The 22,319-nt window shown below is 40.1% G+C and overlaps 1 protein-coding gene across 6 annotated transcripts in view; it reads right to left on the reverse strand.

Moving 5' to 3' along the window:
* Positions 1-22,112, reverse strand: part of LOC122645631 (oligoribonuclease-like) — a 108,662-nt gene extending 86,550 nt beyond the window's left edge. For 5 of the 6 annotated variants that reach the window (XR_006330491.1, XM_043838950.1, XM_043838952.1 and 2 more), the window contains exons 1-3: positions 19,613-19,911; positions 17,554-17,688; positions 6,779-6,855 (exon numbers count right to left, since the gene is read on the reverse strand). Coding sequence is in view for 5 of the 6 variants with exons in the window: in XM_043838950.1 (XP_043694885.1) it covers positions 6,779-6,855; positions 17,554-17,688; positions 19,613-19,727 (327 nt within the window). In the remaining variant the exon portion in view is untranslated. Of the gene's footprint in view, positions 1-6,778; positions 6,856-17,553; positions 17,689-19,612; positions 19,912-22,099 lie in introns of those variants that run through there. The other variant, XM_043838951.1, reaches the window with a different exon arrangement.
* Positions 22,113-22,319: the final 207 nt, after the last annotated feature.

Raw genomic sequence — 22,319 nt, forward strand, 5'->3', positions numbered from 1 at the left:
ACGGAAACTTGGTCAATTTACTGTTTTAAATTAATTAAGTTAAATTTAAATCTCTCCCTTCCACGATTTTGTGAAGGAGAAGACTTTAATTTGTATTAGGACTTGGCATAAAGCCATATCATAAATAAACAAATCGTGGGAGGCTTCCCCACACTGAATTTTGAATTAAAAGACTCTTTTGCTGTTGGCCGATTGCTGCTGCTGCTGTTCCTGCTCCTTTGTGAGTGTATCCTTGTGGATTTCAAGGTGTATAGGGTAGGTGGATTCCTGCGACTCCTTGCATCGAGACCATCGGGAGGTTCCTTAAATTATCAAGCTGCTGCCGGTGGATTCCTGTGGTAAGTTTGAAGTTTAATTTTCTGTTTCATCCATTCTTCTTCCCCCCCCCCCCCCCTTCAATCCCTCTTATTTTCTGTTTGAATTTTTAAAACCCTAGACCATTTAAGCCCTATCCAGCAACAACCCCTTACCAGAATCTTACCAAATTCTGATCACAACTTCCTCATACCACTACCTATACTTGAACCCAAGCTGCTGCCTTATTTGTCTCTCAAACCTTAAAATCCCCCAACTCCATTAAATCCCAAAAACCCTAAAATTTCAGAATCAGTTCTTCCAACCATCAAAAACCTCTCATACTTGGATCGAACACTCCCCTCCCTGTTTAGTACACATCAATCCCAAGCCCAGCCCTCACAGCCCTTTTTTTTTTTTTTTTTTTAACCCCGAATATTACCTGGGACCCGGGCTGGCCCCTAAGCTTTTATTAAAAATATATGCAAATAATAAAGAATACAGGGGGGACATTCCGCCTTACCCCTTCCCAAAACAAGGACACTTCACTCAAGATCAAAAAACCCTCCCATACAAGAGGTAAAAACAATAAAAAACCATTAGCTTCGCAGGACTGGAAGGCCAGCCTTGTCCTCACGAAAAATGGCCTAAAAGGTACCCATCGGCAAGCTCCCCAACCTATAAACAAAAGAGCTCTTCGTATGACAAGCGTGTTTCGCTAACCAGTCCGCCGCTCTGTTGCTTTCCCTGTAGGCAAAAGAGAGGCTGGCCCCCGACCCTCACAGCCCACTTGAAACCCTAGTTTTAGTAGTTTTCCTAATTTCTAAAACCCAAAACCCTAACCCTAAATCTACAGAATTATAAAACCTAACCAAATCCTTTTTTTTATATCAAAATAATCCCCTAAACCTGCTGATCATTACCATGTATCACATTCATCCCTAACCCTGGCCTAAACCCTAAATTTGCCCTAAATTGCCTAGCCAAACCAGCAGCTTGATTTAGATCCGGTTGCTTGGCCTCTAATAGGATCCATCTCCTATTTAGAGCTACATTAACTTGGCATCAGAGCCATGGCCAACCATGGCAATCCAACCCCAGACACCAATCTGCCCCCCCAACCTGATCCCATGACAGTAATCATGGATATGCTGCAGAAACTTAATGACAAAGTGACACGATTGGAAGAAAGGCAGGTTGTGCCGCTTGTCAACAACCCTCTATATGTAGAGGAGGATAGGTTTCAAGTTCACTTTGAAGTTCATGGGACTCTGGGAAGGAAGCGACATCATAGAGATCATTCTAGACATGACAGAGATTATAAGGACCAACATAGGCATGACAGAGATGACTACAGAGAGGATAGGGACAGAACTAGAGAAGACCATCAAAGACCTAATTTCGAGGAATACATGAGATCCTACTTCACTGGAGATGAAGCTACTAATAAGAGGTACGATACGCAGAAGGTCCAACTCGAGCTAAAGGAGTATAATGGGCATGGTGATCCCCAAGTGTTCTATGATTGGCTTGCTGTCCTGGATGATTATTTTGACTGGTATAACTTGCCTGAAGATCGAAAGATGAGATTGGCACGTACCAAATTGATTGGCCCTTCCCGAATGGTGGCGAAAGACTAAGAGAGACATGGAACGCGAAGGTAATGCACCTACCAACTGGTAGGACATGAAGTATGACTTGAAGGAGAAATATTTGCCCAGACATTACAGAGCTCAGATGCAAGATCAACTCAACTCCCTACGGCCAGGAACCATGACTGTAGCTGAGTACATGCAGCAATTCGATGCTCTTTCTTCTCGTACTGACACCAGAGAAAGTAATACTCAGATGTTGTCTCGATTTCGGCTGGGATTGAGCTTAGACATTATTAAAGCTATTGGAGTTGTTGACGTTCTGGACATCAAGGACTGTTTTGAGAAGGCATTGAAAGCAGAGGAGCTATTAACTTCAAGTAAACAGCCGGATTCTACTTCCAAGCCGGTCTACATCAACACTAGCACCTCAAAACAAAGTTCCTCTATAGGCAGCACCTCTCGCCCTGCTATTCCCCCACGTGTGGATGATAAGGGCAAAGCTCCTATGGGCCAAAATGACACTTTCACTTATTACTGTCAAGACAAGGGGCATATTGCTAGGGACTGCCCACACAAGAAGAAGTCTGTCAACGTGGTTGAAAAGGAAGGAGTTCAAGGTGAAAGTAAAGGCCAGGGCAAAGATCATATCCATACACTTCCTCCTGATGATGATGACGATGTGGCTGCTTATCTCGAAGACAAAGGTACTGATCCTAGAGGTGTTCATTTGATCCTTCAAGAGGCTGCAGCCCAACCAGAATTCAGCCTTCTTCATCTGTCTAAGAGCTGTTGTCTGCATACAAGCTTGAACCATCCACTGAAGATGAACTCCAGAAACTTGATCCTGATTTGGAAGACCATTCTTTGATCTCCAGCCATTCATCGGAGATGAATACTTTCAAGACGGGGAGAGTTGATGCAGCTCCAAGTAGGAGGAAGAAGAAGAAGAAGCCCTGAACTTAGGGTTTGATTAGGGAGCCATAGATTAGGATTATTATTTTCCATACTTAGTTTATTTTCCTGATTTTAGATTGAACCGGTTTAGAATTGGTTGCACCCAATTGGTTCAATTGGTCTAATTTAAGTGAAGTGTTCCTATTGGTTAATAGGTCCTTAAATCCTATTGGCTAGTATGGAATCTTCTTTTAACTTGGTTGTTTTAAGTTACATTCTTTTAATTTAAGTTACTAGGGGTATCTTAGTCAATTTACTGTTTTAAATTAGTTAAGTTAGATTTAAATCTCTCCCTTCCACGATTTTGTGAAGAAGAAGACTTTAATTTGTATTAGGACTTGGCATAAAGCCATATTATAAATAACAAATCGTGGGAGGCTCCCCCACACTGAATTTTGAATTAAAAAGACTCTTTTGCTGCTGGCCGATTGCTGCTGCTGCTGTTCCTGCTCCATTGTGAGTGTATCCTTGTGGATTTCAAGGTGGATAGGGTGGGTGGATTCCTCCGACTCCTTGCATCGAGACGATCAGGAGGTTCCTTCAATTATCAAGCTGCTGCCAGTGGAATCCTATGGTAAGTTTGAAGTTTAATTTTCTGTTTCATCCATTCTTCTTCCCCCCCCCCCCCCATTTGATTCCTCTTATTTTTTGTTTGAATTTTTAAAACCCTAGACCATCTAAGCCCTATCCAGCAACAACCCCTTACCAGGATCTTACCAAATTCTGATCACAACTTCCTCATACCACTACCTATACTCGACCCCAAGCTGCTGCCTTGTTCATCTCTCAAACCTTAAAATCCCCCAACTCCATTAAATCCCAAAAACCCTAAAATTCCAGAATCAGTACTTCCAACCATCAAAAACCTCTCATACTTGGATCGAACACTCCCCTCCCCGTTTAGTACACTCGATCCCAAGCCCAGCCCTCACAGCCCACTTGAAACCCTAGTTTTAGTAGTTTTCCTAATTTCTAAAACCCAAAACCCGAACCCTAAATCTGCAGAATTATAAAACCTAACCAAATCCTACTTTTTTTTATATCAAAATAATCCCCTAGACCTGCTGATCATTATCATGTATCACATTCATCCTAAACCCTGGCCTAAACCCTAAATTTGCCCTAAACTGCCCCAAACTGCCTAGCCAAACCAGCAGCCTTATTTAGATCCTGTTGCTTGGCCTCTAATAGGATCCATCTCCTATTAGAGCTACATTACTATTCTTTTGTAGGAGGCAATCTTGTCACTTGGCGTAGCAAGAAGCAGAATGTGGCGGCTCAATCTAGTGCTAAAGCAGAGTTTCGAGCTATGGCACAGGGCATTTATGAGGTTTTTGCTGATAGGCTTGCTACAAGACCTTGGTGTTCCAGTTCATCTTCCTATGATGTTGTACTGTGACAACAATGCTGCAATCAGCATTGCACACTACCTGGTACAGCATGATCGCACCAAGCATGTTGAAGTGGACAGACATTTCATCAAGGAGAAGTTGGAAGAAGGGTTGATTTATGTTCCCTTTGTGAAGTTGAAAGGTTGCTAATATTCTCACCAAGGGATTGTCTGGGAAATTGTTCCATCCTAATCTAGTCAAGTTGGGCATGATTGACGTATTTGCTCCAACTTGAGGGGGAGTGTTGAATTATGCACACCACAATACCGTGGGGGTATTCTGGTCATTTTACAATTGTATTTTTTACTTCTTTGTACGTCCTAGTTAGAGCTACATTAATGTTCTCTCGTTTGCTTCAGGTAGAGAACATTTCTTGGCAAGAAGTGAGGAGCAGAATTCTTTTCTGGCAAGGTAATGCAAGCAGAGATAGTCTTTGTGGTGTCATTACCGGGTTGATTCCAGCGTTTATTGTTTGGGAATTATGGAGGGAAAGGAACAATAGGAGACACAGTGAGAAAGCCCAGTCGGCTAGGATGATTGTGGAAGCTATAAGAGGGTGGATTCATGAGATTCCGATGGGCTATGCGTTTTCAAAACCCTCCTTCTATGCAGGAGTCATTGGCCCTTCAATTCTTTGGTTTATCACATCACCCCCCAACTTGTAAACCCCCGGTCCCGGTATATTGGTGCCCCTCGTTCAACTCTGTAAAACTTAATGTAGATGGGGCGTACAGGGGAAATCCAGGTGTGGGGGGAGGCGGGGGTATCATTCGAGATAGTGAGGGGTGTGTGGTGGCGGCTTGTGCCAAGTTTTATGTGAAAGTACGAACACTATGACAAAGATCAGAGCTTTGAGAGATGGTCTTGTCTTAAGTCGCGAGATGGGGCTCCAAAATGTTTTTGTTGACTCGAATTCGGCTACAACCATCCGATGTGTTTCCAAGAAGCAATGTCGGTTGTGGAAGGTTTGGTACTGGTTTCAGGAGACTTTGAGGTTGGTGGAAGAGATTTGCCCTGTTTTGTCCTTCACATACGGAGAGGGTAATAGGGCAGCGGATTGGCTTGCAAACTACGCCTGTAACACGCAATGTGACACAAATTTTGTAGGTGACAGCGACCTTCCAATTGACTTACGGCGACTAGCTTGGGAAGATGCGTTGGGTTTCCCAGTGTTAAGAAAGTAGTCTGATTTGTCTTGGGTAGAGCGTGAGTTTGGTCTTGAGTGGTGAGTCTTTTGTTCAGTCAGGGCTTGAGGTAAGGCGGGCATGTCCCCCCCGGTGTATTTATTATTCTTTGAAAATTATTAATAAAGTTTCAGGGGCTGCCCCGGTCCCAGAGAATATTCGGGTTAAAAAAAATAAATAAATCAGGCTTAAATTTTAGGTCCATAGGGGGTACACGGATTTAGTCATTTAATTTAGTATTCTACTTTATGGGGGCCCTCTTCCAGATATATCTTTGGTAGTCTTAGAAATTGAGTAGTTTTAGTTAAGTAGTTTATCCAGCAGTTTATTCTTGTTAGGTTGCTTATTTAGTTAATTAGTGTCTCTAGATTTAGGAATTACAAGTTAGGCAGGGGAGCACCACACCACCAGCGTGGGATGGAATCCCAATGCCCAACCAATGGGGGCGCAGGATGTGGCGCTGCACGGGTTCGTCAAGAGGGAGGCCACATGTTAGAGAGGAGAGAGAGAGAGAGAGTGATTCCCATATTGCCAGTGTGGGGATCATTTTTTCCATAAGAAGTTAAGTATGACTCTTATTTTCCGATTCTACAGAAGAGATTTAACCCCCAATTGATTAGAGTTGAATTAAAGAAATTTGAACTGAAGTGTGTGAATGCTTGCTTCCTCCTTCTCTCTCTTCCTCTTTTTTCTTCTCCCCCCAGCAGATCGATCTTTGTCTCTCTCTCCTCCCCCTCCAACAATTTGATTTATCCCCTCCTATATTTTCTCCCACTTCTCTCTCTTTCCTCTCTACAGCTCTCTTTCTTCTCTATTTGGACAGCATCTTTTTCCCTCTCTTTCCCCATAGCGGCTGCTGGAATACCAGAACCCGAGATCTTATCTTCTGGTTTATCATGAAATAATTCAAATTTGGCCCCGTGGAGCCGCCAATCTGATATTAGATTCCTAAACAAAAATCTAGGATTGGTTGGCTACATCAATTTTCTTTTATATGCTACTTCCAATAAAATAAAGAGAATCTAAAACCATTATCAATCAGATTGGAGTAAAATTATATACTCCCATTTGGTAATTAGACCAATAGCACGAGTACCCATGGAATAAAGTGAGGATGATGTGATGGACAAATCCCTAGCTTAGAGCTATATCTTATAGGTTGCTGGATCAAAGTAACTGTCGAAAGCCTGGTTTTTCTATTTTTAAAATTCTAAAAGATAGAAAAGATTGGCAACAAACCAACATCAAAGATAGAGATATTAAATTAGGTCCAACTATGAATAAAGATAAAAATAATAAACAATGCAGAACACCTGAAATAAAAGAATATCTAGTCCTATGAAGAATAAAATAGAATAACCTCCACCAATTTGGCCAAACTTCCATCAGTAATAATGCACGCAATCTCCAATATCCGGTCCACTTCAACATTCAAACCTATAGGGGCCACGAAAGAAAACAAGTGGTAAAATCAATTTTTCTCCCATACATTCAGCTATAATAGAACACTATAACTATTAAACATTTAGTTGTCAACATGCTTGCCAGAACATAAGCGGCACAGAAAAACACTGACACATCAACCCATCTTTCATTTCAGAAAAAAAAATGTTTAATTATAGAGAAAAGTAAGGCTGCCTGGTCGCTTGGATCCTGCACCAAGACACAAAAACTCGCGGAATTATTGTCCCACTCCCCGTGAAATAAAAAATCTCATCCATGTTGATGCCCCTGAACGCACACTCATTGGCCCTCATGTTGTTGTAGAGGCTACACGACCAGGCAGCAATCTCTTGCCCAATATTATATTAGGGTCCTTGTAGGCATCACTATGCCTAGTGAAGTATACATAAACAATAACTCAGCCTTATCCCAACTAAATGGGGTCGACTACACGGATCCTTGCCCTCCAATCAGCTCTATTCGACGTGATACTAGAAACAAGACCTAAACTATGCATGTCCTTCCTCACCACTTCTCCTAGGGTCATTTTAGGCCTGCCCCTAGCTCTTTTAGTACCTCAATCTGAATTAAGTAACTCCTCCAAACTAGAGCATCCGAAAGCCTCCACTGAACATGGTCATGCCACCTTAGACAACTTTCTCGTAGCTTATCTTGAATTGGAGCTACTCCTAAATCAGCTCTAATATGATCATTCCTTATTTTATCCTTCCTGGTTTTGCCACTCATCCGTCTCAACATTCTCATCTCTGCTACACTCAGCTTATCTATATGACACTTCTTAACTGCCCAACACTCTACGGCATACATCATAGCCAGTGTTATGACTGTCCTGTTAAATTTTCCTATATGTTTTATAGGAATCTATTGATCACATAACGCTCTGGATGCACCTCTCCACTTCATCCATCCTACTTTAATTCACTATGAGACCATCTTCTATATCACCATCCTTATTGATGATTGATCCTAGATACTAAAAATGATCATTTGTGGGATCTCCACCTCATCAACTTTCACCCCCTTATTATCCGTACCGTAGTTGTTACTAAAGTTAAACACCATATACTCCATCTTTGTTCTACTTATTTTAAAACCTGTTGATTCTAAAGTTGATCTCCATAACTCCAGTCTGACGTTAATTCCAACTTTTGTCTCATCCACCAAAACAATGTCATCAACAAAAAGCATACACCAAGGAACCTCATCTTGGATGCCTCTGGTTAACTCATCCATGATAAGTGCAAACAAATAAGGGCTCAAAGCTGATCCTTGATGTAACCCAACTGTAATTGGGAATTCCCTACCTGGACCCCCCACGGTTCTTAAACTAGTCACTACACCATGATACATATCTTTAATTATGTCCACATATTTACTTAAAACACTTCTCTTCCCTAGCACATGCTAGATTAAATCTCTAGGCACACTCTGTCATAAGCTTTTTCTAGGTCAATAAAGACTATGTTGAATAATGTACACCAGAATACCGCCACGGTATTCTGGTCTTTTTACTTTCATTTCTTTGTATTATGTATCCCCTAATTAAGTCGGCTATGCTAGGGGTATATTAGACTTTATGTTGTAACTCTTTTTATTATAAATACATAGGCTTGTGTGATCATATTGATCATTCAAGCATTCTTTCATATTCTGTTTTGTTAACAAGTCATCATAGCCAAATTCTCTAATCCAGGTGTTCAAAACATCCCCCTCCATTATTCTTCTCTTCTTCTCTTCTTCTCTTCTTCTCTTCTCCTCTATCGTTTCTCCTTGCCTCTCTCCATCCCTTTTAGGGCAGCTCTAATGAGGTGATCTTCTGATCTAGATGTTGCCCTTCATCACATCTCATTCATCAATGTTCTAAAACACAACTTTAGATCGATAGCTGCTGAATTCCTCCACTGCGATTTTTTGGTTTTCTCCTCTTTTTGAAGATTGAGCCTCTATTACCCTGAGGATTGTTTCTACCTCTTGGAGATCCATATTAGCAACCTTGGACAGCAACTATCAAAGGTCTACACCAACAATTGAAGACAATTCCCTAAATCAATCTCACTTTCAGGGGCTTTTTCAAAACCCTGACTTCAGTCGATTTTAGGGTTATAGGGTTCAAAACTTGCTGATTTTTGGAGGGAATGTTCCTTCAACCTAAAAGAGCACTCGACATCAATATCAGCCACTTTCAGATTTTTTTAAGACCCCCAATCCCAATCGATCTTCTCTTTCAGGGTTTTTTTCAAAACCCTGAACTTTATCGATTTTGGGGATTGGGGCTATTTGCTACTGATATTTTTTTTCAAGCTAGTTGCTGCTGCCAAGGGGGTTTCTAGACCTAATATTCAGCCTCTACTTCTGATTTTTTTGGCCAAGTTTCACCATCATCATGCCAAATTCCGATATGACCACGGCTACTTCTAGAGGAGATGGTCAGTCCAGGACTGAATCCCTCCCTTATGCTGCCTCCATTAAACTTGATGGCACCAATTATCTCATGTGGGCCAGATCTCTCTCTTTGACTGTGGCTGGAAGAGGACTCAATGGCCATCTTAATGGCACCTCTCAACAGACAACTGAAGAGGGGGCCCCCTCAAGCTCGGTGGAACGCCAATGATACTATGGTTATGTCCTTTGTTCTGAACTCCATGCCTCAAGAATTCTCCAGCCAATACTTTCTCCTTGACACAGCCACACAAGTATGGGCTGCTGCTAAGGGAACTTATGGACAATTGGGGAATGATGCACAAGTTTATGACATCCGGAAGACACTCCATACCACTACTCATAAGGAGTTTTCAGTTACTAAGTACAAAGCTGTCCTCAAGAGCTTATGGCAACAATTGGATCACTATGCTCGATTTCAGCCCTCTACACCTAACGACATTACTACCTATCCCAAGTATGTGAACCAGTTTTGGGTTTATGATTTTTTGGCTGGTCTTAATGCTGAATATGATCCAATTCGAGTGCAAGTTCTTGGTAGGATTCCTTTCCCAACATCGGAGCAGGCCTTTTCTTATGTTCACACTGAAGAGACACGTCGGGCTGCCATGATGTTGACTCCTACTATTGAGAGATCAGCCCAACAGGCTGCTGGTTCCAACTCTTCTACTACTTCTGAGAGTAGTGCTTCTGCTACTGCTGCTCCTGCAGGAGAGCCAATCAAGTGTGATCATTGCAACAAACCCTATCACACTAAGGTTCATTGCTGGAAATTACATGGGCAGCCCACTGATTTTGAGACCAAACGTGGTCGTGGTAAACCTAAAGGCAAGGCTAATCACACTGAAAGTGTAACTACAGCCCCCTACTACTGAACCGGTTTTCTCCCAGGAAGAATTTTAGGCTCTCAGGCATATGTTACAAACTTCCGCTGTCTCTACTACATCTACTGCCAATTATTCCACACCATCAAGTTCCCATTTTGCTCATTCAGGTATTTCCTTTGCTGGTCATTGTGCATCGGTTGTCTCCACTCCATGGATCATCGACTCCAGCGCCACTGATCACATGCCAGGTTCTTCTAGCCTTTTTCATACTTATTCCCCTACTTTTGGAAGGGATAAGGTTAAAATAGCTTATGGGTCCCTCTCATCTATTTCCGGGAAAGGATGTATTAGTTATTCCCCTTCTCTTACCTTCTCTTCCGTGTTGCATATTCCCAATTTCACTACTAACCATCTATCTAATAGTAGTATTACAAAAAATCTGAATTGTAAAGTGACCTTTTTTCCGTCTCATTGTGTCTTTCAGGGTCTGGACTCGGGGAAGACGATTGGATCGGGTAAGGTGCATGGTGGATTATACCTGTTTGATGGTGACCCTCTTGTTACACAGGCTTTACCTTCTCAACTATGTCAGCCTGCATCATTCTCCTCTGAAGTACACCGATGGCATTCTCGACTAGGACACCCTCCCTTAGGAACTTTATCACATTTATTTCCAGCATTAATAAAAATTGTATAAATTTTTTTTTGTGAGCCTTGTGTCTTGGCCAAACAGACACATTCAAACTATCCTATTTCTAATAAAAGGTCTTCTTCCTTATTTCTATTGGTTCATACTGATGTGTGGGGTCCTAGTCGAAAAGCTTCTCTCTCTGGTCATAGGTGGTATGTCACTTTTATAGATTATTATTCCCGATTCACATGAGTCTACCTGATGCACACACAAAATGAAGTTTTTTCCTATTTTCAGCATTTTCACACAATGGTCCAAACCCAATTTAATGCCACTCTCAAAGTTTTGAGAAGTGACAATGGGACAAAGTATATGGAAGGTCAGTTCCAAAGATACCTTGATGCGTATGGAATTTTACATCAGACCAGCTGTGTTGATACTCCAGCCCAGAATGGTGTGGCTGAAAGAAAAAACCGCCATCTCTTGAAGGTGGCCAGAGCACTTATGTTTGCTCCACATGTTCCTTCTTTTTATAGGGGAGATGTTGTTCTCACTATGGCCTATTTGATTAATAGGCTGCCCAATCAGGTTCTTGACTCTAAGGCCCCTGTCAAGCTCTTACTTGGCTCTTCCTCTTTATTGTTCCCCCTAGGGTGTTTGGCTGCGTTTGCTATGCCAGAGATACTAGGTCCCCTAGTAAACTTGAACCCCGTAGTCTCCGCTGCATTTTGCAGGGTACTCTGCCACCCAAAAGGGGTACAAGTGCTATTATCCTCCTGCCAAACGTACATTGGTCAGTATGGATGTGGTTTTTCATGAAACTGTGTATTATTATTTGTCCCCACCTCTTCCGGGGGAGAGTGTTAGTGAAGATGTGCTGACCATAGAACCTCCCCTACAGTCTGTTTACAATGAGTCTGTCCCTCTTCCTCCTACTCCTAGTCATCCCTCTGCTTCAGGGGGAGAGGTTCCTATACAAAAGGAGAACATCCTAGATGATGTTGTTGATATTCCTACTCAAGGAGAGCAGAATCCAGTCCAGAAAACCATTAGTTTGAATTTCAGAGGAGGATTAATGAATCTAATGTGCAAACTTATACAAGGAAACATAAGCAGCTTCAAACAACTATAGCACCAATACCCATCCAATTGCCGAACCTAGTTCCAAAACCTGCCTCTCCACCTGGTAATACTTCTTCTCCTGATTTACCTATTGCTATTCGCAAAGGTGTCAGGGCTTGCACCAAGCATCCTATATCCCATGTTGTTACTTATGACTCTCTTTCTCCATCTTTTTGTGCTTTTGTTTCTTCTCTTTCTTCTATTCGTATTCCTAACAATTGGCAGGAAGCTCTATCAGATGGAAAGTGGAAGGCAACAATGATGGAAGAAACGGAAGCCCTGAAGAAAAAAAAAAAATAGCACATGGGAACTTGTGATTCTTCCACCTGGGAAGAGAACTGTTGGATGTAAGTGGGTGTTTGTAGTGAAACAGAAGGTGGATGGCACAGTAGATAGGTATAAGGCACGATTCGTGGCAAAGGGGTTCACCCAGACATACGGCATTACTACCAAAAGACCTTTGCCCCTGTTGCAAAGCTGAATACTGTTTAGGTTTTGCTATCCTGTGCAGTCAATCTTGGATGGGAATTGCAACAGTTGGATGTGAAGAATGCTTTTCTCAATGAAGAACTGGATGAGGATGTTTATATGGACATTCCACTAGGGTTCTCTTGTTACAAAAACCAAGGCAAGGTGTGTAAATTGAAGCGTGCGCATTATGGGCTGAAGCAGTCACCTCGAGCATGGTTTGGCCGGTTTCACAAGGCCATGATTTCTGTGGGCTATAAGCAGAGTAATGCTGATCACTCTCTTTATAAAGAGGGTTGGTGGAAAACTCACTGTTCATATAGTCTACGTTGATGACATAGTAGTCGCTGGCAATGATGGTGATGAGATCAGCCGGTTGAAATCCTTTCTTGGCCAGGAGTTTGAGATTAAAGATCTAGGAAAGCTACGGTACTTTCTTGGCATTGAGGTTGCCAGATCTTCTTGAGGCATTTTTCTCTCCTAAAGGCAGTATGTCCTAGATTTATTTGCTGAAACTGGTTTGCTAGGATGTCACCCTTCAGATACTCCTATGGATGCTATTGTTCGTCTCAAGGAAAAGGAGGTGAACCTGTTGATAAAGACCGATACCAAAGACTAGTGGGGAAGTTGATTTATCTCTCACACACACGTCCGGATATTGCTGTTGCTGTGAGTACTGTGAGTCAGTTTATGCATGATCCCTACTCTTCTCATATGAAGGTTGTTCTTCGTATCCTTCACTACCTTAAGTTAGCTCCTGGAAAGGGTATTCTCCTGTACACTGATGCTAATTGGGCTGGTTCTACAGATCGCAAGTCTATCTCTGGGCATTGTTCTTTTGTAGGTGGCAATCTTGTCACTTGGCGTAGCAAAAAATAGAATGTGGTTGCTCGTTCTAGTGCCAAACAGAATTTTGTGCTATGGCACAAGGCATTTGTGAGTTACTTTAGCTCAAAGGCTTGCTGCAAGACCTTGGGGTTCCTATTCGTCTTCCTATGATGTTGTACTGTGAGTCTGTGACAATAAGGCTGCAATTAGTATTGCACATAACCCGGTACAGCATGCTCGTACTAAGCATGTTGAAGTGGATAGGCATTTCATCAAGGAGAAATTGGAAGAAGGGCTGATTTGTGTTCCCTTTGTGAAGTCGGTTAATCAGCTTGCTGATATGTTCACCAAGGGATTATCCGGAAAACTGTTTCATCCTAATTTAGTCAAGTTGGGCATGATTGACATATTTGCTCCAACTTGAGGGCAAGTGTTGAATAATGTACACCAGAATACCGCCATGGTACTCTGGTCTTTTTACTGTTATTTCTTTGTATTATGTATCCCCTAGTTAAGTCGGCTATGCTAGGGGTATTGTAGACTTTATGTTGTAACTCTTTTTATTACAAACACATAGGCTTGTGTGATCATATTGATCATTCAAGCATTCTCTCATATTCTGTTTTGTTAACAGACTATATGGAGATCCTTTTTTCTCTCTCTAAATCTTTCCATGAGTCTCCTAAGTAGGTAGATAGTTTATGTTGTGTAACTTCGGTAGATAGTTTATGTTGTGTAACTTCTTGGCATAAAACCAAATTGGTTCTCTGAAATAGTGGTCTATTTTCTCAGATGTGGTTCAATAACCCTCTCCCATAATTTCATACCTCATTAGCTTTATGCCTCTATAGTTGTTGCAACTTTGGACATCACCTTTATTTTTGTAAGTCAGGACCACAATGCTTCTCCATTCATCTGGCATTCTCCCAATGCACATAATCTAATTAAACAGCTTGGTTAGCCAAGATAAGCCACAGATTCCTAAGCTCTTGAGGGCAAGTGTTGAATAATGTACACCAGAATACCGTGGGGGTATTCTGGTCTTTTTACTATTATTTCTTTGTTTTATGGATCCCCTAGTTAAGTCGGCTATGCTAGGGGTATTTTAGACTTTATGTTGTAACTCTTTTTATTACAAATACATAGGCTTGTGTGATCATATTGATCATTCAAGCATTCTCTCATATTATGTTTTGTTAACAAACTATATGGAGATCCTTTTTTCTCTCTAAATCTTTCCATGAGTCTCCTAAGTAGGTAGATAGTTTATGTTGTGTACCTTCTTGGCACAAAACCAAATTGGTTCTCTGAAATAGTGGTCTCTTTTCTCAGATGTGGTTCAATAACGCTCTCCCATAATTTCATAGTATGACTCATTAGTTTTATGCCTCTATAGTTGTTGCAACTTTGGACATCGCCTTTATTTTTGTCCAGGACCACAATGCTTCTCCATTCATCTGGCATTCTCCCAATGCACATAATCTAATTAAACAGCTCGGTTAGCCAAGATAAGCCACAGATTCCTAAGCTCTTCCACACTTCTATTAGGACCCCATCTGGGCCTAGAGCCTTGACTATTTTCGTCTTTCTTATTTCTTCTTTTACTTCAGAAGCTCTAATTTTACGTATATACCTCAAATCCAAGATTCCTTAAATCTAATTATATTGAGGGAGTTATGTTTGGGTCAAACTTAATTTGATGTGCGCGAAAGCTATCAAAATCTCTCGGAATGAAAATATTTATTTAGACATCAAAACAAATGAATATTTTACCGCACTTTTGGTGTTTAGCAATGTTTTACTATATTAAGATGTATGGAATTTATAGATTTGAGAAAAACCCCAACATTTAAAAGTTGAAAATTGCACCTACCGCCGAAAATCCAATTTTGTTCTTGCATTGGGAGGTTGACTTTTTATCCTTTTGGAATTTGATTTTTTAACCATTTTTACTAGATTCAAATAGGGGGTATTTGTTTATTTATGAATAATATCTTAAATAATGAAATAACAAATAAGCATTTTAGGTGTTTTTGTTTTTGTCATGCACGGTGTTTAGAATGTCAAAATTAGGCTGTATAGAAAAAACCAGAGCAAAAGAAGCATTTCTGGGCCTCGAAACCCACCAACTCGAGTTGGCTAGGAAAAAAACCCAGGTTTCGACCATATCTCGATTTCGCACTGGTTGAAACCGAGTTCTTGAACCTTGATCAAGCTTACTAATACGGAATAAGAAGAAATTAAGCAAGATGATTTGGAAAAGAAAAACAAATATGCATATAAAGATACCAGTCTAAATTAACCCCTAGAGCTTCAAACAAAGAAAGCAATATATAAATATAAACATAGTAAAATTACTACTAAGTATTAAGTAACATATGCACATATAACCATACTATGATAATACTACTCTACTACTAATATATTGAACAAATCAGATGTAGTATGTAACTATTAATAATAGAAACAAATATAATTAGACAGAGCTAACAGATGACGGGAAAGGTACCTCCACATTTCTAACCTTGGAAGTAGCAGAATGCGAAAATTTAAAAAATCATGGGAACCATAGAACCAACAACAAACAACAAACTCAGCCTTATCCCAACTTAATAGGTTCGGCTACATAGATCAAAACAAAATACAGTAGGGAAAACTAAGGCCTAAGAAAGGATGGGAAAAGAGATGAGAAATGGAAAATGCCAAATGAAAGATGGAAAATAAAAGGAAAAATGAAAGACGAAACTAAGAGGAAAGTAACATAGCCCAGCAAGTGAGGAGAATCTCAGCTAAATGGGGTCTGCTACATGGATCCTTGCCCTCTAATAGGCTCTATCCGAGGTCATACTTGGTACAACTGTACAAACCTAGATTTTGCATGTCCTTCCTCACAACTTCTCCTATGGTTATTTTAGACCTGCCCCTAGCTCTTTTAGCTCTTTCAATCAGGGTCATATTACTCCTCCTTATTGGGGCGTCCCTAGACCTCCGTTAAACATGACCATACCACCTCAAACGACTCTCTCGGAGCAACTCCCAAGTCAGCTCTATTACGATCATTCCTTACTTTATCCTTCCTAGTTTTTACGCACATCCATCTTCACATCCTCATCTCTGTTACACAACTTCTCAATTTGATACTTCAAAACTGCCCAAAATTCTGCCCCATACATCATAGCTGGTTGTACAACACCCTTATAGAACTTTCCTTTAAGCTTTAAAAGAATACATCGGTCACACAGCACTCCGGACGCACCTCTCCACTTCATCCATCCCACTTTAATGCTCTATGAAACATCATCCTTTATGTCACCTTCTTTATTTATGATTGAAGCCAGATATCTAAAATAGTCACTTTATGGTATTCACACCACGGGAACCATAGACCATGCAAGCCAAAACACATACATACTATTTACATAAGAATATTACATTGAGAGCAAGAAAATAAATTTTCCCAAAATTTCACTATAATCTGTTTTGGGGAAAAAATCCAAATAATAGTGCATAAATCCATGGTTAGCTTTCCAGTTTAGTTGTGATACTTGGCAAAAACAAGCAAGAAAAACCAAGATTCAAGCAAACAAAATAATTGTTTTAACATACTTTAACCCACAATGGCTTTTATGTTTAATCTCTACTTTGATAAGCTGTAAAGCAAATTTTTGTTTGTTTAATCACTCCTCCTGGGTTGTATTTGAGTGCAGATGGGGTCCACTAAGGTTTTGGGCAAAAAATATAGGAAGGTTACTTTCAAAAACCAGAGATTTTTGGTTTTTGACAGCATGTTTACCAAGTCTATTCGGCCAGTATCAATCCGTATTGGTTCAATACGGTTCTGTACGTAATATTTTTTATATATTGGTCCTGTATAATATTTTTTGGTGAATAATATGATTTGTATGGTAGGGTCCTGCATCATATTGGTACGGGCCAAAACAGATGTATCGGATCGATACAGCTAATATGCATCGATACTCAAAAGTCAAAACCTTGCCACCAAGGATTCCACCATAATTGAGAGGACTTATTTTGGCTAAAGTTGGAGCTCTACTTTGATGGACAACTGGTTAGCAAGGTCTTATTTTGTAGTTTCCATTACTTCAACTCTAAAGTTCTGATCACATAGAAGTTTCTCAGCTTCTACTCTAGATCAAGGATTAAACCAGCTTTGAGTTATAACAGGTTGACGAATGACAACGTCAATTGACAAGTTAACACTTAGTATAGAAGATGAAAAGGTTTATGTGCAATTTATAAGCTAATGACTTTAAATAGTTGTAGTCAAACCTAAAAATTCCAAATATCTGATGCTACTGGTGAAGAAAACTAAAATATGAAATCCAAGATGGCTACCTGTCATTTCTAAGTCAATCCACACAAGTGGTAACTTGAATTCTCCTGAAGATGTTGCTGAACTCTGCTTATCCTCTTTGTTGTTTTTCTCCATGTTCACTTTTCCAGAGCAGTTGTCACTTTTCTTACCCTTACCTGTACCAAGGAAATACATTCCATGGAAAAATCCCATCAATCAGCCTAGTCAATTATTTGAAACAGTAACTTATCATCAACCAAGAACATCAATACTCAATAAGTAAGAATGCAAAAGGATTCACATAAAATTGCAAAACCATGTTCAGACATAGGATGGCTAGGGTTATAACTATCAGGGGACAAGCAAAAGAATTTCCAATTATAATTGGATGGTATCGAGGAACTATTATATGCCCATATTTTTGCTTTAATGATGGTTGACTGATTAGACACATTCAAGACAAAGTTCCATAGTCTAGACTATTTGCTACCAATATGGTTTTAGCTGCTGAAACAAAATGCCAAAATAGAATCATGGAGGAATATGCTGGAATCAAACAGTTTTATCATTAATATAAAGGGCTTGATGTTTAAGTGAGAATTTAAAAATTAGAAAATTAGGGTTTCGGGTTTTGGGTTTTGGGGAAGATGAGGGTGATGAATTTTAGGATTTAGGTTAGGAGTTTTGGGCTGAGCTTAAGGTCGAGTGCTAGAGGCAATGAGGGGGTGGTTCGAATGTAATATGGAAGGATTTTGATGGTTGGATTGGTCTAGACATGTTTTTAGGGTTTTGGGATTTTACTGGAGATGAGGGGAATTAGGTTTTAAATGGTGGATTTGGACTGTAAGCTGGATCAAGTGCAGGGTGTAGTGAGAGGAGGCTGTGGTGAAATTTTGATTGGATTCTGATGGTGGGATAAGGCTGTGGGAGGTTAAGGATTTAATGGATCTATGGTTTTTAATGGGGAATGATAATAGGGATAGATGGGGTTTAGGTTGGAGGATTAGAAGAAGGGGATTGCTAAAAAGTAAACTACTTACTTGTGTAGCAGATCTTCAATGGCAGTACCTTTGAAGATAGAAAACAGCTTCTCCCGATCTACAAGATGCAAGGGGATGAGTAGAAGATCCTCCCGATCTAGAAGATGCAAGGAGTCAACTAGAGATCCACCAGTCCCTTCACCTTGATATTACTCACAAGGCACACTCACAATGAGTAAAGACAGCAGCAGAAGCATAAATTGAAATCTGAATTATGGGGGAGCCTCCCTAGATTTTATTTATTTATAATATGGCCAAAGGCCTCTTTCCTATTCACTCTAGGAATTTGAATCCTAGCCTGAATCCTAATTACAAACTAAAAAGCACTCCCTCCAAAAATCGTGGAGGGGTGGGACTAATTAATTAAAAGCTAACAACTTAAAATATTCCCTAACAATCAATAGGATTAAATCCCCTAACAACCAATTGGAATAGATCACTTAAATTGGACCATGGTCTGAATCGGTTCAATTTAAGTTTACAAATTAGACTAAGTATGGAAACTTGCAAACTAAAACTAAGGCTCCAACAATTGGCGCTACTCCTAGGGCTGTTTCTTCTTCTTGTGGATGCTTGGAACTGCATTAAATGCTGCCCAAGAAACATTAGATTCTTTCTTCCCCTAATCGGCACTCTTTACTAATCATTCTAAATCCCCCAACTCCCATCTCATCCACTCTGAATCTCTGCTTTTCATAGAATCGAGGATCTTGTAATTGTAAGCACTTAAAGAAAAATTTTCAGGTCTGAAGATTCACGGTCTCATTACTTTGGGTTGCCCCACATTATAGCCAAACCAAGTTTGTTCCAAGTATATATTAATGGGTTAAAAATGGAACTCTAACCACAAAGAAACCAAATCACTGGCTCTTTATAGGTCTCAAAGAGGTTGATTTTAAAATCTCATATCCACTGCAACATACTCACATTGCAAACACCAAAATGAAGAACCCTTCGACAAACAATCTATCAAAACTAAAATCACTTTTTTTTCTACCTTTTACCCAAAAAGACGCGGTTAAAGAAATAAATGGCAAAACCAGAGATAAATTAATCTAACCTGCTTTAGTTGAACTTCCTCCATCTTTGGCGACAGCATCAGAACTCGTCTCCGCTTTATCATCTTCAACATCCAGTTCGAGCACAGAGAAAGTATTTAGTAGATGATTCATCATTTGGATAACTTGATTGTAACAATACTACAATAGGAGATTCCAAACTTCAACCCCTTCGCTCTTCTTCTCTGAACCTTCAGCTCCACTAAGGGCTGCACAACAGCAAACACTAGTGACTACTGACTAGAAGCAGAAACAGTGAAAATGAAGATCAAAAGGAGGAGAAAAGTGCAGATACTGTGGAGACCAGAATCATAGGAACCAAAGAAATCAGAGCATGGCCCTATAACAAATACGCAAATAATGTTGACTAAACCATCTTCAGTATTTCAAGTGTTTATTTTTTATTTTATGGATTTTCAAGCATTTCTTTACTTGCTTTGTATTCGAAAAACAAAGGCAGGTAGAGCCCATTTTGGTCGTTCAGAATTTCAGTTATCATACCATTAGCCTGCGTTGACGCGTTGAGGGCCTTGCGGCCTCTTTTGGGTGCAGCCTGCCGCATGAAGAGCTGACATGGCACATCAGACAGCTTACTTATGAAAGCAAACTAGCATATAGCATGCCAGAAGTTTAATTAAAATGAGAACTTTAAAAATAAAAATAAGGTAGAGGGTTTCCAACGCTGTCAGTGTGAGGAATCTCCCATGCCATACCAATCAAGGCAATGGGATCGATTTCGTCAATAGAGCCATAGAGGGCCCATATGATCCGAGAGGAGAAAGAGTGTCAATCATATAAGAGGGCGTGGGAAAGCATCCCACACTAACGGCATGAGGATCTATTTCCTTTTTTTTTTTTTTTTTTTTAAAAAAAGAAAAGAATGTAATAACAAAATGTGATGTAATGTCATTAGTGGTTTTCCATTTTAAAAAACAGAAAAGAAAATAATGTAATAACAAAATGTGCTGTAATGTCATCAGTGGGCAGTGTACATGCAAAAAAAGGGTGTACCAGGAGCACGAGGCTCCCAGCACTGCAGGGTCTGGTGAGGGTCATAATGTACGCAGCCTTACCCCTGCTTTCGCAGAGAGGCTGTTTCAAGACTCAAATCCGTGACCACTTGGTCACAATGAAGTAACCTTACCCTTGCACCAAGGCCGACCCTCATGTACATTCAACTTCATAAAATTGACATGAGATTTTCTTGCAATATTGGCATGTTGTTCAAAAAATTTCCCATCCACCAAGATATCATTTATGAGAATATATTCAAAACAGGCAAATTATTATTGTTACTAGGGTATCTTTATCTTTCCAAACGTCACAAGTCATGTATTCTGCCACTTGGATAGATGATGCGTCCATTCCGACTGTTGGATAGAGAAGGGATGGTATAGATTAGCAACGTGTCGAATTTCATTCTGATTTAATCAAATACCCCTTATTGACACGCATCTCATGTATGTCCATGCATATGTATCAGCATTTATACAATACTGTGCACTCTCCCACGGGAACAGACGGTTCAGATTAAAAAACACGTAAAAAGGGATGTTTCAGATTTGTTTTACGATTTTCGGAAACATCACATACCATTGTTACATACAATACTGTGCACTCTCCCACAGGAACAGACGGTTTAGACTGCAAGTGCCTTCTTTGATTGTAAATCCAACGATGTAAGTAACAACTTAACAATTGTAAAGTACATGCTAGCATGAGGAACAAGTCATCGATAAAGGATGGAATACTTATTTCCCTTTAACACTTAGTAAAATGCTGCAATCAATGGACGTGTCTTTTAATAAACAAACATCAAAGGGTAATATAACATCTTTTAAAACAAACATTAAGGGTATTATAATGATATTTTAAGAAAAAATATGAGCGACTTATATTGAAAGAACAAACTTATCTGTAAGGTTAGTCAATCAAAATAGTTTATGTCGCTTCAGTGAGAAAAATCAAATAAAAAACTCAATGAAACTGCAACAATTGTACACGCCAGAGACATAGGTGGGTTGCATTTTAACTCTTTTTTTGCTATAAATCAATAGATTAAGGAAAATAATATGATTCATTCATAGTTATCAAGGCGTCGCCATGGCGTCCAGACACCTTGGTCGCCTTGGACGCCTAGGCAGTTGGCAGTCGCCATAGTCCGAAATCTCGTGAGATCCCGCCGAGATTCTCGATTTTTTAGAAAGCCGAGTCGAGATGCCAAGCGAAACACAAAAGTGCACTATCTCGGCAATATCTCGGCGAGATCTCGTCTCGAATAGGCTTGAAAAACAGGGGAAAAATAGAAAAAAAAATGCAAAATCTCGCCAAGATCTCGATCTCGGCGTGATCTCGGGTCGAAATCTGGGTCTCGGGTATGGGGCTGGGTCGTTTGACCCAAATGACTTGTTTTAAGTGATTTCAGATGTGTTTTTGGGGCTAAGGCTCGACAGAGACACCTCTTCTCTCCAACTCTCTTCTTCTCTCACTCTTCTCTTCCCTTCTTCATTTTTTAGTTGGATTCAAACATTTGGAAGCTGAATTTGGTGCCAAAGTGAAGATTGCAGCTCAATTTTGGAGGATTGCTCAAGTTTGTGAAGGTTTTTTGAAAGGTAAACCTATTTTTTTGAAAATAAATAGATGAAATCTTGATAGATGGGTGTGATTTTGAGTTATGTTATACAAGTTAGGCCGATCTATCACTTGATG

The sequence above is a fragment of the Telopea speciosissima genome, chromosome 11 (assembly GCF_018873765.1).
Source record: "Telopea speciosissima isolate NSW1024214 ecotype Mountain lineage chromosome 11, Tspe_v1, whole genome shotgun sequence".
NCBI lineage: Eukaryota > Viridiplantae > Streptophyta > Magnoliopsida > Proteales > Proteaceae > Telopea > Telopea speciosissima.